The sequence below is a fragment of the Epinephelus fuscoguttatus genome, linkage group LG1 (genome assembly GCF_011397635.1).
Source record: "Epinephelus fuscoguttatus linkage group LG1, E.fuscoguttatus.final_Chr_v1".
NCBI lineage: Eukaryota > Metazoa > Chordata > Actinopteri > Perciformes > Serranidae > Epinephelus > Epinephelus fuscoguttatus.
In genome coordinates, this window is record NC_064752.1 from 22754622 (window position 1) to 22771362 (window position 16741).

Genomic DNA, 16741 nt, shown 5'->3' on the forward strand with positions numbered 1-16741 from the left:
TGATGGCGAGAATGGCGGCGCACACTTCCATGCGTGCAAGCAGGGGATGTGCTTATCAGTGACAAACCAAGGTTTCCAGTCTGGAGACATCAGACTGCTGATGAGAGGATGGTTTGTTAACATGCCCAACTGTCTCAGACAGGACGGAGTTTGTTTTTATCAGCGTGAAACCACAGATTTTCACTATTCTCTTTCATTACTCTGTCATCGAGAGCCCACAAACTCCAACACTTGGCTCTCTTGTATTCAGACACAGAGTCCTTTTTTCATTAAATCATATTCTTAAGCCTGTGAAAACAGTCGCATAGTGTCGTCTGTGGCTCTCGGGGAGCTTTCTAAAGCCTGTCAAAGTGATCCTGATGATGATGATATTCAATATTTGACAGAAAACCTGCATTATAAACCAGCGGGGGGCGTAGAGTTTTAAAAAACAAGACAAACTGGCATTTTACAGACAATGAAAGTTGTATGGAATTACATTATGTGAAATTTTGGATTTAGTTTTAAAGCCTGCTGCTTATTATGGAGTTTAAATCAGGATATCTCAGCCACTGCTACATCAATTGAGATAATTCTATTTTAATCTTTCTTGCACGCGTCCCCGAACTTTACAAATGTGCAATGCTAAATCCATCGAAGGCCCCTTGGTAAAAAAATCTTTCATTAAACTCAGACATGTTTTCCTTGCTGTATTTTGAAACTCAGCTCGTTCCACTTCTTGCAAAAGAAGTAAACAATTGAAATTCAATTGCGGTCATACAAGTGCAACTGAAATTTGCAGAGGAAAAAAATGATTTTAGGATAACATGTTGTTTAGACACCCAAAATAGCCTTATCTTTATTATGATAAATAGGTCTATTTATTGGAAATCCCTCCTTTAGCTTCCAAGAATTATTGAACAGATTAAATATCCTCCTTAATCTCGTTAAAGCAAACTGGGCATCATTTTTAAAAAACAATTCCTTGTTCCTCTATGACCACAAATAAACTGCCACTGATGTCCAACAGATGTAGATAAAATGTGTAAATGTTGACATGACTTATCTTGGTTCGTGCAGAAGCCATTGACCTGTTTTTTTGTTTTTTGTGTTTTTAAACCTTGAATAAAAGAATATTCAAAAGCATTTTAAACTATGTGAATTATATTTATGTCACATATTATGGCTTGAAGTAAAGGTAAGTTATATATCAGTGAAATACATCAGAGAAGCATCGGCGGCAGAGAGTCCTATGAGTGTCAGTGTAATGCCAAGGGATTAAGCTTGCATGGCAAAGATGGCGTTGGCACTGCTGCACAACAGAGATCAAGTTCTGTGAAGGCACGCACACATGTATGACAGTCAGGATGCAGCTGCAGAAACGCTGGCAAATGTTCTGCAACACTGCTGCGTGATACTTTATGAAATGATAGTACTGATCAGTTTGGTAATTTTGCAACAGCGGTGAAAACAGCTGGACTCTTTCATTGAGAATTTCTGTGTTTTGGATGTGGGAGGTTTCACACCTACCTGAAAGACAAGGAGTTTCTCACAGCTTTCCTGTAATTCAATTCAAGAGCACAAAGATAAAAAGTCAGAGTTCTTTCTGTAATCATGGTTGAATAGAGGATGCTGTTATGAGAGGAAAAAAAGGATAACAGTAATATTTAAATGACTAAATATTTAATTTGTTTGGCTTGAAGCCACATCAGCGAGATGTTTTGAGCCCAGAATCAACCAAAACCAAAGTGCTAATTGGCTTTTGAATCTAATTTCCTCGCAAATTCGCACAAGTCCTTTCTTCTTTTATTCATGATGTTCTTGAAAGTTGTGTGAATAGTTTGTTGAGGAAGAATTCGTTTTAGCCTTCAGGAGAGCTAAATTAAATTCCATAAACGTAGGTCAGCTCGAGTCTGTCTTTGCTCTTTCTCTCTTTCTCTGTCTTTCTCGTTAACCTTCATCCCCTCCGGCCTCCTGGTTAGCATTGCAGCTGCTCCTACATTATAAGTGTGCTAAATGTGAACAGAAGCATAAAGGCATTGTGTGTGTGTGTGTGTGTGTGTGTGTGTGTGTGTGTGTGTGTGTGTGTGTGTGTGTGTGTGTGTGTCTGTGGGTGTGTGTGCGTGTGTGTGCCTTTATTGGTTTGCAGACGCAGCCTTGTGTCTTTCCCTCAGATCATGTGGTCTGATGTTTAATTCTCTTATTCCAATAGTGCAGCGAGGGGGCTCAGACAACTATCTGCTGAATTTGGCGCTATGTGCGTCTATAAATACACCAGTCAGAGGGCACGTTTCATTTCCTAAGATAACTTTGCCTCACAACCATACCGAACATGCTCATGCTAATAATGTATAATCTGTAGTGATATCTGTTTCGTGTCTTTTAGTCTAGGGTTTCCGTGTCTGTTGAAATGACTTATGAGCCCTTTGTACTGTGAGGTCATCCTCTGAGAGAGGCAGAGAGAGTGATTTGGACACCACTGTCAACATACTGTAAGAGAGACGGGCGGGCATGTCCATGTTGTTATGGTTGCCATGTTTGGGCCTGAATTGGAATTCTTTTCTGGCCATGCAGTAGTACAGTAATCTTCCTTTTTGTTTGCTCTCACCAGTGAGATGATCTTTTCAGGGAATTCACTTCAGCCAAGGAACAGGTTTTTTTAATGATGCTGAGAGTAGAAATGAAACATGTCATCAAAGGATTAAAGAGAGTTAGGTGTGACTTTTAGTTTACCTTCACATTTAGATGCGTTTCATAAGTGCGCTGAGTGACGTGAATTAAACATTTTTAAAAAACACCCAGTACCAAATACATCGGAAATAGGTAAAGTGCTCCAGCAGGTTTATTCACTCATTTTAAGAATGAAGACATGGAGCAGAAATTCGGCCGCTGAGGTGTATTTTGGAGTATTTTGCAACTGGCGAATGCTCACCCTGTGCTAACCAATTGGGAAAGGCAGCTAACGGGTAACTTGGTTTGCAGTAAACTACAACTGATAGCTGAATTTGAGTGATGTGAACGCTGTAAAGACGCAGGGTCTGTGCTCTGAACCAGTGTGAACCAAGACAGCAACACTCTTTATTTATCATACTGGCACAGCAGCGCATTACCACTTCACTCCTTCTGTTGTTTACTTTCCACAATAAAAGACCAGCTGAAATTACTATTTACTATTACTATCATTTTGCTAATTAGCAACTCATTGATTCTCGGTGACACCAGGGATATCTTAAGATCACATAAGTGTGAGTGTCACATAAATTTCTTGTGCAAATTGACAAATTTTAACTAGTGAATGGTGCAAATTTTGCATTCTTTGCATCGTGTCATTTGCGTCATTTATGCACCCAGCACAAATTTTCATCCCTGCATGCTATCTTGCCTTGTGAAACGCTTGCTTCGTGTTTGGTGTGAACACACAATTAAAGCTAGCATTGGAATGTAACTGGGCAGACTTATTCAGGTACTGTACTAAAAGTACCATTTCAAGGCACTTGTACTTCACTTCATAAATCAAATCTGATGCCCTTAATACATGCACTGTATAACAACTGGAATAGACATACCGTAGATTTTATTACTACGCTACATTTATTTGACATCTAGAGTCACTAGTTACTACACAAAATCAGATTTTACATGCAAAACATATGAACTTGTGTTGCATTTGTACACATTGAATAGCCCGCCCAACAGTGCACATAAAATACAAATAGCTAATTTCACATTTATGTCATAATAGTGTAATGATAAAATAGTATAACACTCGTACAGACCATTGTTCTGACTTGAGCACTTCAACTTTTGATACTAAAATTACAATTTGCTACTTTTACTCAGAGTAAGGGACCTGAATACTTGTTCCACATCTGCTGAAATGACTTAATTATAGACAACAATGACAAGATCACAAGGAGATTTTTTGCAGTGTTCAAGTCAAGTCAAGACAGTTTTATTCATGTAGCTCAGAATCACAAATTTGCCTCGGAGGGCTTCACAGTCTGCACAACAGACGTAACTCTATATCCTTAGACCAACATGATTTGCGTATGGAAAAGCTAAAAAAAACCAAAAACTGACATGGAACAAAAACAGAGAAAAACCTCAGGAAGACTAACAGAGGTGGGACCCCTCTTCAAGGACAGACATGCACGCAGTTGATGTATATAAAGAGCAGACAGAAATGGCAGCAGTAAAATGGCAAACACATGAAGAGTGTTCCACTGGGGTCACTAGATCTTGCAGTATTATTTTTTTTCACACACAGCTCACTTTATGAATGGCTGACAAATGCAGAACACTTCTTTAACGCTCTGTTCCTCTGCCTCTGAGCTATACTAGCTGTGCAGACCAGATGAGATATTTTCCACCTTTAGGAGCAGCAGCTCGTCCTGCGTCCGCCTCAGACCTCATCAAGTCTCAATCCCAAAGACAATTAGGACAATCCAATAAGCTTTGCTGTAATGCCGACCTTATGCCAAGCCCTGCAGCTCTCTTTGTGTGTCCCTACTGCCATGGCTCAGTTCAGCTACATAAACAAAGTGGACACAGTGGAGACAGAATAAATTGATAAATTAAGCTAAGATTTAGCGAGGGGAAATGGGAGCTTGTGCTGTATCTGCGTGGAGTGGGGATGGAGTTTCAGGGATATTCTGGGCAGACACCAATAATTTTCCCCCAGCTGTTACAGAGTGACCACAGGGCTTTATATAAATCAAGAGACTGTCGTACAATTTATGCAGTGAGAGTTGAATAGAGAGCTCGAGGCATCCCTGTGAACATCCGCACCAAACTACAGGGATCAGATTACTAAAACTAGTATTCTCTCACTTCCAACTAAGGCTGTTACCCGAGCGAGCCGTGCCAGTTGGTGTGCCCTTGAGTGAGACAGCGCCCCACTAAGCACATGTCGATCTAGGGATTACATTCAGGGGTTTAGGAGGGGAAAAGAGGCCGTAATCTGAAACTGTTGTGTCTTGTTGCTGTGCACTTTTCTTAATGCCATGCTATCATGCAGCATGCGTTGGTATTGTATGACTGTTGCCCGAGGAAGTTCAGCTGGGGAAACTATTTTCGTCTCACCAGATGAGTGCTGCTCCATGTTTATTTCTTGATAATTTCATTTGAGTCTTTTTAGCGCCACAACAGATGCTTGAGGTTTCGGTTTAGCCTGCTGTTATAAGACTTGTCAACATGTAGTTATTAGAGGAATAGACCCACATTTTCGGAAATAGACTTATTTGCTTTCTTGCTGATAGTCACGTGAGAAAGTTGATACCACTCTCAAGTCAGTCTGTGCGATAAATATGAAGCTACAGCTGGCGGACGGCTAACTTAGCATAGCACGCAGACTGAAAATAAGGCGACACAGCTAGTCGGGCTCTGTGCAGAGGTAACAAGGTCTGTGTACCAGCACCTCCAAAGCTCACTAAGTGACATGTTGCATCATGTGTAGATGGTCCTGCTCAGGTTTGCTGTTTCCCTTCACTTTCAGTTTCCTGTTAGTAGCTTTATATTTAGCTACTGTACAGACAAGTGTGATATCAATCTTGTGACAAAAGTCTGGTAGGGAAAGAAACAGCAGCCAGAAGACTGATTGAAGATCCCCCCACACTGAGTAAGCCTTTTCTACTTATCTGTCCCTAATGGCAATGAAACTTCTTTCAACCAAAGAATTATTCCCTATGAGAAGTTTAACACATCGTCTACCATGACACGTCATTGTTGCAGTTTTTAAGGAGGCTTTTAAATCAGGACCAAGTACATTGAACACTGAACAGTCTTTACTGGAGCTGGGCACGGTATGTCGATTCATGCCTAATTGAAAATGTGGTCTCGAGTATGATTCATCTGTACTCAGATGAAGACTAGGTATGGTTTGCATCAGGTGTGAAAACCAACTATACCAAAACACTGAAGTTGACTGCTATTTAACGTGAGAAGCAGTCAGGCCCCGAAGAGGTGTGCCAGGCTTTGAGGCAAATTTTTCTAGTGGCCAGACGGTGGAATTTTTTTAGCGTCACAATCCAGAATTGATCCATTCAGTCCAATAGCATTTCAAAAGTTTAGGATAGCTACATGAAAAAAATGATTTTATTCCAACATTCAAGTTGACGGAAACTGAAAGTTAGCTGCTTGGCTCTTGAAAGTCTTTAATGTTGTAGGGTCATGCCTTGAACCCTGTATCCAGTTCTCTTTATAAACCCATGGTAGCAGTAGGCAAGTACTGTTGCAAAGGTATCTCTCAGCACTGCCATTCTCCTTCAAACTCTGCGTCTGCGTGCAGCACAGTCATGGGTGATACAATATAAAGGCAAGTGAGATAAACCATATTAGGCATACTGTGAAGGTCGACCCCATCGTATGGGCTTGGGAACTTAAGATTGGTGCCCTTTTCTACAGTGTAGCAACAACATAAACAAATGTCACGTAGATAATGATGCAAGTGTTCCCGAGTATAGAACAACATTGCTAATGTGAAATCTGCCTCCCAATCCATCTGGGGAGTGGATTGGACTGGACTCAGGCACAATACGAAGCAATCGTACTTAATATGAAAACACCCTTAATGTAAGTTTTCAACATATCCTCATACAACGGTTCGTATGATATCTTACGAATTAGCACCTCACAAATGATGTTACGTACGTAATGTAACATTATGTAGGTCAGGTTTTAGGAAAAGAAATATGGTGATGGTGTACCTTAAAATAACTCAGTTTACTTTGTTGCACATGGTCAAGAACACTAGTCTCCTGGGGGAAAGTCCTGCATTTGTTTGACCCATCCAGCACCCCAACCTGCCTGCTTATGCAGACTATTGTTCATTATACTGCATTCTTCTTTAGTCCCTTCAGCTCATTGGTCATGTGATCGCAAACTACCTGATTACATGAGATATATATGCATTACTGGCTCGTGCTTATGTTGATTATATACAAATTCTGGTGCGTTACTTTTCACCAGTATATGTACGAATAGAGCATGAGAACAGAACAGCCTGCAGTTTTTAAAGCTGTAAGCACCCAGAATAAAAGTATGTTTTTTATTGCAATGACAAATATCTGAAAACCTGGATAAGTAAAAACCAAAACCATCTGCATGGCTAGATACTTTCAGATGTTTGTGAGAAATTATGGTTTTTGGGGGGGCGAGCTAACCCTTGAATTAGCATTCTCTGTGGTATGTTATTTGCTAATAAAGTTTAAAGTTTACTAGCAACTAGTTTATGATGTCTTTCTAGTTAAACAACAAATAGCAGCCCTGGTTTGGTCCCAGATTTACTGCATCAGAGGTTCAATAAACAAATATTGATGATTAGCTCCATGTTCAAGTGAAATAACAGTTCAGTCCCCATCACGCTCCAGTTAGCACAATATTGACGAATTATTCTTCAAGCAGGTCAAACGCTCCGCTCTTAGAATAGACATTGATATGTTTGCGATGTGATGTGATGTGTTGTGTTTCTCTGCGATTATCTGTCATGCCAGCATGAAAATAGCTGGGGCTTATCCCAGTATTACCATGCTATTATACGGCACTAATTAAAAAATAAAGCATGTCTACTCTTGCCCAGCTGCTATTAGACCCTGTTTAGCCTACAGGTTTGCTTTGAAACGCTCCCTCATTACAGCGCCTCAAAGAAATATCATACAATAGCGAGTTGAAAAGGGCAATGCTTGAATGGAGTCTTAAAGGAGAGGCTGTACTTGGCCTTCAAGTATACATTCCTTCAGCTCAGTGCTTCCTCTGTGGTCCCGCTCCCCTGGCCCACCCCCCTCCCACTCAAGACTCAGTTCCCACAGGGGACTCGGCCAAAGCAAACTCCTCAGAGGAAGTCTCCCTCTCTTAGCAGTGAGCGAGGAGAGACGAGAGAGAGGGAAAGAGGGAGAGGGATGTCCTATCATCTGGCTCAGTGGGACCTGCTAGGCAGTAGGACGTGCGAGGAGGGTGTTATGACTCCGTGGCCATGCTATGTCTATGATGTGGTGGTGAGTTAAGCCCGTGCGGCTGCTCTCCTGTGAGGTCAGTGTCAGATTTAGCCAGCAGGTCCCTTGTGGTGTCTGGGAGTGTCTGTTTTCTGACTCTATTATGTCTAGCGCTCTTAGCCTTCCTGGAGCTGCAAACCTCAGGGTAGAAATAGTACCAGACAGGCAGACATCCTTTTGTCGGGAAAACAACAGTCATGTCAGTAATTACAGAGTCTGATTACACCAGGGCAGCAGTTCTTAGAAAACCGCTGGCCTAGAGTCAGGCAGGCAGGTGAGGGGTCGAGTCACCGTTGCAGAGCAGGATGCAGTCAGCAGGAGGTCTGAGTCTGAAGAATTAACATACAGTAGCAAAACCAAACAGTGTGTGTGTGTGTGTGTGTGTGTGTAATATGGTTACTGGTTAGACAGGTCGAGACATTTGTGAGTCAGGGAGATTTGAGGGGAGTGTCCAGACAAACCAGTCATGTTCATCTCATGAAGCAGAAACCAGTATGAAGTACCAGTATGTAGAGGCAGAACAGACAGACATGAGACTTTTTACTTCTGGATTAATTTGTACTATTTCACTTTAGCTCCACTTTGTAGCATTTATAAGCAGTTTTAAACATTTAATAAATAGTTTATAACACACTGTGTATTATTACAACTTTACAACCAGCTGTCACTTACGGGTGAGCACAGAAGGAGTTTAAATTGTTAACAAGTACATTAATAAACGGTTATATCTGCTTATAACTAAACTATAGTATGTTATAAGCCATTTATTAAATCTAAATGGGCTGCCTTTAAATGCTAAACAGGCGGGTTAAAGTAAAATGTTACAATAGCTAATGACAAAGCCACCATGACATCACCCACTGGATTGTGGACTCATGTTTTGAAACCTCACGTTTTGGCCGTTGCTATCTTGTTTTGTTTTTCTTTTTGGAGCCAGAAGCGATTATATTTGGGCAAGAGGCTGGAGCTGGGGAGTGAGGGGTGGATCCGACAGAGACGCTGAGGACACAATCAGCAGACAGCCTGTCACTCCGCCCTTAATTATGCATAACTTTAAGCCCCAATGAAATGAGTTATATAAAAATTCACCCCCGCTACAGTTGTCATGAACGGGGAAATTAGCTACAGAGACCAAAACCATTCTTTGTACCAGGCTGTAAACATGTTTATTTCTGCTGTAAAGTTGGCCATTTTAACATGGGGGTCTATAAGTTAACTGGTTTCTGGAGCCAGCCTCAAGTGGCCATAAGAGGAACTACAGTTTTTGGCAGTTTTTCCGTGTTGGCTTCATTTTATAGCTCCAGGGGTTTCTGTTTGGGCTACGCCTTTACTCTGGGGTTACGCCATAGTTACCTAACCAACACTGTTTCCATGGAAGCAACTTGTCAACAGTAGGCGTACAGCTGTCACTCAAAGCAGCCATGCCCAGTAAGTTTGTACTTTTTTGTTTTGAGTCAAGCCAAGTTATATTAACATATTCACAGAACACATTTAAAAGCAACAAATGTTGATCAAAGTGCTGTACAGAGAGAAGACAAATACACATTTAGATCAAAAATAACAATTAAATAGAATAATTATGGATAGAAGTACAAATACACAATCAGCGTATTTCACAGAGAACTGATGAATAATAAAAACAGGCTATCAAAAGCTAATGAAAGAGATGGGTCTTCGGACAGGGTTTTAAGATATCAATAAAGTAGGAAGATAGAAATAATAACGAGGGGCAAAGTGTTCTTATCCATTAAGGGCAGTGATTGGTCAGCAGATCTGAAGGATCTGGAGGTAGCCATTTTAGTCCATAAAATGCCAGAAAATGGCGAAAAACGCTGATCACAATTTCCCAGATCCTGAGGCAATGTCTTAAAACTGCTTGTGGGGTAACTTATAGTGATATAAATCAGAGGACAACAACAAATCCTCACATTGTCAAAGCTTAAACCAGAGAAAATACATTCTTCTTGTTTGAAAAATGACCTCAATGATTCATTTAAATGTTTATAAAAGCTCTTGTAGATTGTAGACTTTGTCGCTGACTTATCGATTCATTTTGTTTCAGCACTGCAGTCAGTTTTGGCATCTGTAGCTCAGGTACACAGTGCCAGACCTGACTAACACCCCCACCCTTGAACGCACTGTACCAGACGCACACACTCCTACAAACACACTCATATCCTCCCACACACACACACCACGCCCGCAACCTTCCACCTCCCCACGCGTCCTGACACCCGCTGATGTAGCTGCATGCGTGTGCACACACATACACTCACGCAGCGGCTGGCTTGGTGTAGAAAAGCTGTGAGACGTGATTCATTACCAGCCAGGCTTCTCGCTTAATGCTAAATGAGGTTTGTCATTAATTTCCATCTTGAGGTGATTACAGCCGAGCAGCGATTAAGGTTTCACAACTACACGCAACCCCGCAGGAGTGTTCTCCATTGAGGATTTTGAATGTAGACAGAGTAATCATTTGTCTTGAATCGCACAAGCAGACGAGGAGATGGGAGTGTTTGCCATTCCTGGAGGCAGAATGTCATAGTAGTGAGTAAGAGAGTAGCAGGCAGGTCTGTGCTGGCCTCTGCGCCTGCCTAGGTAAACATATCCTCTGTCTGACAAGTGCAGACCTGAGGGGTTGAGGAGGTTAGCTATCTCAACACATGGTCCTGCAGCTTGCCACACGCACAGACATACAATATATACAATCAGCAGCTCCGGAGATTTGGTATTTTGTGGCACTTTACAAGGCAGATGCTTCCTCCCCGGGTTTTCTAGGCGCAGTTTCCCCTCAAACATTTAATGCCTTTGTAGCCCTCCCTGAACTCTCTCAGCACACTTCAACTCAATCGTCTGTTAGATCTGAGTGCAATTACTTTAATTCGTCTCCCTCTCTGTCTCCCTCTGTTTCTATATTGCAATATTTCTGTGGTTCGGGCAGTCGATCTGCTCCACCTGATGGCGCCTCTTCTGCCTGGCAGGGAGCAATGTAGCCCTACTGGCTGCCAGCCAGACCAGCTTGAGTGTCTGCTCAGCTCAAAGCCCTGCTCACACACACGCACGCACACACACACACACACACGCACATATACACACACATACACACACAAACATGCAGACATGCCAAGCTCAGAGACCAAACGCTTACACAGACACATCTTCAATCCCCTTGTCTCTCTGTGACTTCTTTTCTGTTTTGTCTAATTGTCTTCCTCCCTGCGACCTGCTGCTCTTTTTACTGCGAAGCTGTAAAAAGTCACTTCATGTTCTGACAAATCTGTTTCTTGCTCATGAATAATGCCATTCACAGTCATACAGTAGCATTTTTAGAAGTTGTGGGCTCCTGAAATATCCACTGTACTCCATGATGTAATATCTGCACTTTATCTCTGCAAGGATCACGATGATTAACCGTCTATTCTCTCCACAGTCTCCCAGCCCGATCCCAGCCAAGAGGTCCAAATTTGACAAATTACAATCTCCATCAGCTGACAAAGACAGGAAACCCGACTGGCTACAATCGCTGTCAAAGTCCGCACACAAGGTTTGTTCACTGTTTGCGCATGTTGCTAGTGTGAAACTGGATTTGCTGTTAAGCTCAAAAGGTCAAAAGGGTGACGTAAAAGCCGTTGTCCTTTTGAATCATCACATTATCACCTATGTATGACCTCTCATCATCCAGTGTGGTTAAATGAAAAGGGGCCTTTGAGTGTGTTTGTCACGGCTGATTCGATGCTCTAGTGGTAGTTTGTTGTTCTGAGTTTGTTGTTTTGTTGGTTGTTCCAGGATCTGAAACAGGTCCAACTGAAACAGAGGCCCTCTGCTTTCCGCCCCTGGTCTCCCAAAGCAGCAGAAAAAGAGAAACCAGCTACTCAGAATGAGGTGGAGAGGTGAGTCATCTGATGAAAGCTGTGATAGTTAGAGACAATAGCTGTTAAAACGAGCCTGTAACCAGTGAAATTCTTTAAATGGACTTGTATCGCCTCCGCAGGTCCTACTCAAAGAGTCACGAGACTTTGGCAGCTCACAATCTGACACCAGCTCCCCTGGCCCCTCCGGTCCATCCCAGAGACAGCCACGCTCCTGGCAGGGGACACGCAGCCATTTCCAGGCCGCCGCCAGAGCTGCACAATGGAGACGCACACCCTGCAGCGAAACTGGCCCCCTCCTGTGCTGCCAACCAACCCGACGACATGGACACAGATGGAGAGATTGATGTGGACGACTGTGATGATCGTGAGTAGCACCCATCATATGGAGTTTGGGATAATCCAGAAAAACAGAAAACTTGAAAAACTACAAGGATCAGTTGATATAAGACAGATTTTACAGTTACAACTTGTATTACACAGTAAGCCCCACTGGACATGAGCCACAGCAGAGCTGGGTCAGGGTGATTCCTGTACAACTGCTCCACCTAGTGTTTGATAGGAGAAATGCAAGAACAATAAAAGTCCAGATTTTGCAGTTATGTAGCCACAAAAACATGCTCTTTTTATATTTAATTAAAGGATAGATTATCTCTTTGTAATGTTTTGCAACAGGAGCTGCAGAGAAGAAGTTTTAGTTTCATGATCAGTCCTCTTGCTGACACATGCAGCTGTGAAAAAAGCCTGTAAGGAGTTATATTGAACTACCCCAGGAGGTACTCCCGTAGTTTCCAGAGGGTACCTGGAAAGATTGTTACAAAGCTCAACCAATTTGAAAATATGAATATCAATTAAAAGAAAGAAATAAACAGCAACTATATAACCACATATTGAGCCAGCTGTAACACCTGAACACCACATGTTGAATTCAAGACAGTGTGAAGACTACTTATAAAACATGCAGAAGTTTCTTAATAATGTTAAAACTGTTCCATCATCAGGTCCAGTGCCGCCTTCCTCCCTGGCTTCTCCTCCGTCAGCCTCCACCGGCGTGTCCCAGACTCTGACCCCTCAGAGTGTTCCTCGACATCAGGAGGGATCCGGTTGGCTGTCAGGGACCGTTTGCCCAGAGGTGGACACCCTGAGACAGATGCTGTACGGAGGCACGGACACCAAAGAGGCCCGGGAAAAAGTCCTGCAGGAGATTGTCAAGATGAGAGTGAAGCAGGAGGAGAAGCTGGCAGCTGCTGTGCAAGCTAAACGCAGCCTTCAACAGGTATCACAGCCTGCTCCTTTATGTGATGGGGATGAGAGTGAGCTCTGACTATTAGTGTTTTAAACCTGAAATGATTCTGAGGTTTTGATGTTTTTTTTCAAACAGGAATTGGAGTTTGTGAGGGTGGCAAAGAAAGGCCGTCTTCGTGAGGCCATTGAAGCCAAGCGCAACCTGCGGAAGGAGATTGAACGCCTTCGCGTGGATTGGGAGAGGAAGATGAGGGACGCGGAGGAGTCCTGTGGGCGGCTGAAGAGAGAGTTGGAGAGGGAGAGACAGATGCGAGTTTGTGACAAAGGCTGCGAGGCTGAACGTCTCCGGGTCAAGTACTCCACTCAGGTAAGATCCGCGACATCACCACAACCCCTTTGTTGTTTATTTGTGATCTTTCCTCCTCCTGTCCGTCATGTGTGTTTCATTAATACTGACTGCTGTCTGTGTCTGCTTGCGTTCTGCAGATCGAGGAGTTGCATGTGCAGCTACAGCAGGCAGAAGCTGACCGTGAGCAGCTGAGACAGGAGCTTCAGCAGGAGAGAGAAGCTCGGCAGAGCCTGGAGAGTGTCGTTAAAGACCTGCAGACCCAGCTGGCCCTGCAGGCCGACAGCGGCCTTCCCGGCGACCCCAAGGAAGCAAACACAGACGCACACAGACAGACCACACAACACACCAACGGATCCTAAAGTTGCACATTCAGAACTGGAGAAAGAGACTCAATTAAAAAATAAAGGAGCATGGTTCGGGACTTTGTTGCACCTCCTGTTAGGGAAAAGAACACTCCGCAAAGGTTTTGTAGAGGAAAAATCTGTCATATATAATATGATACGATATAAATCAATATTATTATGACAATATATGAATTTTATGAAATGAACTGGAAAGTAGCATGATGTCTGAGCATGTTTGTAGAGCGAGATTTTAAGAAAGACTTCTTCAGTGATGACGACCACATCTCTCCAGTGACGTCAGAGTCAAACACCTGACGCTGTCCAAGGATTTTATTTTGGTATAAGCTATTCTAAGATGTGCAAATATAGCCACATAACACTACTTGAATATGAAGGGAAGAAACATGTTGAGTGGATGATGAAACTCTTTGGTGCCACAAAATATTGGTACACTCAAAGGTGTCATTGCAGACCACTGGAAACAAGAGACACCAGTTTACCACTATTTACTTTTAATATCGGCTTGCTTTTTATAACTGTGTAGAGGATGTACTTTTTAAGAGATATTGCTTGCGCAGCACTGTTATTCCACAGGCAAGAAAAAAAAAACATCCATATTCAAACATGTACGCATGTATACCAGCTTGTCTACCTTTTGTATTTTATAAACCTGAAGTATTGGAGGTTACGTGGGCTGCCTTCAGGTCCACCACTGTTTTACGCTTAGATATTTTATGAAAGTGTTACTTTTTAATATTATGATGCAACTTTATTTGTTGTTTGAACATTGTTTTCCAGTAATGTTTTTGCAACCAAACCATGTGATAAATAGCAACTATTCTTGCCCACATTAGTGCAGATAAGTCTACAAATGCCCTCCTAAAAGAGAAAAAAAAAATACTTCAATAGCTGTCTGTTTTTGTTGAAATGCGGTACTTCTGATTTTCTATTGAGTATTGTAAAATAATTTATATTCTATGATAATTTGCTGCCTATCAACAGAAAGCATTCATTTTTAGTCACTGGTTTTAGGGCTCTTAATCAACAAATGCTGTTTATATGAACAACATTTCTACATATATACAAAATATGGATATATATTTTTTTACTTTAAGAAAAAGGAATTGCACTTTTTAAAGAAAAGAACCTTGCATTGTGCATTGTACTCCCTGTTACATTTTTCAAAACACGAGTTACCATGAACTCTGAATTTAAACACGCTTTCCCTCAGTATCCTCTGATGTAAATACAATGATATTGTAAATAAGATATTTGTCGGTATGTTTGCTTGCTCCAGGCTTAAATTGATTATTATTTTTTGCTCTTACTTGAAACCAAAAAGAGACTATATTTGGATTTGCAAATCTGCAATTTCATTGATGTATCCCTGAGTATCATTGCAATCACAGGGCATTGAGCAGAATGGATGGACCTGTTGGAGAATGAAACCATCAGTGGTCGTGAACCTATCAGAAGTTTCTATAGGTCGGACACGCCAACAGAATATTATAATTTCTCCCTTGATTTTGTTTATTTGAGAAGATCTTTATTATTTGATGAATTATAGAGTATATATTACACCACAGACCAAAAACTGAAACATGGATTTGAAATCTCTGCACCTCCTTCGTCAGATAGAGTAGAAGCCACACCTTCCATTGGTTTCATCCTTAGGTGCTCTCGTATATTTTAGACAACACTTTTATGTCTTATCATTACTTATGATACCCTCGCTCAGTATTTGTTGGGTACAGTGTAATAGCAATATCCATTTTGTTAGCTGATGCTGTTGTAGTTTTGGTTTGGAAGTGGGGTTTCACTTGCCTCTTGTTGTTTTCTTTTCCTTCGGAAAACTTGTATAATACCCATTAAAATCTAAATCAGTCCTACTAGCTTTTTTTCTTTAATGTCACCACAATGGAAACAGTGTGTGTGTGTGTGTGTGTGTGTGTGTGTGTGTTAATCGTTTTACTTGTATTTCTAGGGAGGGAAATGTCAGCTAATGGGCCGACCACTTTGGTCCAGATGAAAATATTACAACAAGATGGACTGTTATAAAATGTGGTACAGACATTCATGTTTCCCAGACAGTGCAGCAACATTCTTGGAAACATATCTGATATTTTCTCTTGATTTTCTGCAAAGAGAAAATATAAGAGTAGTCAACTCCAGATGCACCAAACATTCTTAACCATCCAAATTTGCTCTTAGGTGTGTCACCTGTTCTCAGTGATCAATCCCACTTGCTCAGAAGTCAAGTATTCGCACAGGTACATACTGTATATAAGGGCTGGTGTTACGCCGTGTGCAAAGACTCTGGCACATGCCCAAGACTGGGGAAATGCCACTGAAAAAAGGGTGTAGAAGAAGAACAACTTCGGCAATAGTAAAATTGACTCACTTTTAAATAAACTTAAGCCAGGTAAATGTGATTTTCGAGTGTCAGTACTGATGTTACAGGAATGACAAATCATTTGCCATGTCAGCAGTAGTGGTGGAGGAAATATTCAGATCCTTTACCTAAGTATAAGTATTAATACGACACTGTAAACATATTTTGTTACTAGTAAAAGCCCTGCATTAAAATATTAAGTATAAGTATGTCAGTAGGGAAGGGAAATGTATTCAAGTATTAAAAGTAAAAGTACTCATGCAGAAAAGTTTAAATAAATTTAATAAATCAAAAATAACTTAAAGCAAAAGCTGCAAGTCTTCATAAAAATATAGAAGAAACTGAAACTATATTTTTTCTTTGGATGAAAAATGACTTAAACAATTAGAACAATAGTTGACAATTCATTTTCTAATTAATCAACTGTGTGCAAAAATCTTTATTTGTAAAGTAAATAGTTGTAGTGGAGTGAAAAGTACAATGTTTCCCTCTGAACTGTAGTGGAGTAGAAGTAGAAAATATGAGATAAAATACTCAAGTCAAATAAAAGTACCTCAGTTGTATTTCATTACAGA

At 41.4% G+C, this 16741-nt stretch overlaps 1 protein-coding gene across 1 annotated transcript in view; it reads left to right on the forward strand.

The window, feature by feature from the left end:
* Positions 1–15657, forward strand: part of skib (v-ski avian sarcoma viral oncogene homolog b) — a 35894-nt gene extending 20237 nt beyond the window's left edge. Inside the window, exons 2-7 of the mRNA XM_049582974.1 lie at positions 11398–11511; positions 11754–11857; positions 11959–12203; positions 12838–13112; positions 13218–13448; positions 13568–15657. Of these exons, the coding sequence (XP_049438931.1) occupies positions 11398–11511; positions 11754–11857; positions 11959–12203; positions 12838–13112; positions 13218–13448; positions 13568–13789 (1191 nt within the window). The 3' untranslated portion in view covers positions 13790–15657. The remainder of the gene's footprint in view (positions 1–11397; positions 11512–11753; positions 11858–11958; positions 12204–12837; positions 13113–13217; positions 13449–13567) is intronic.
* The last annotated feature ends 1084 nt before the right edge of the window (positions 15658–16741 follow it).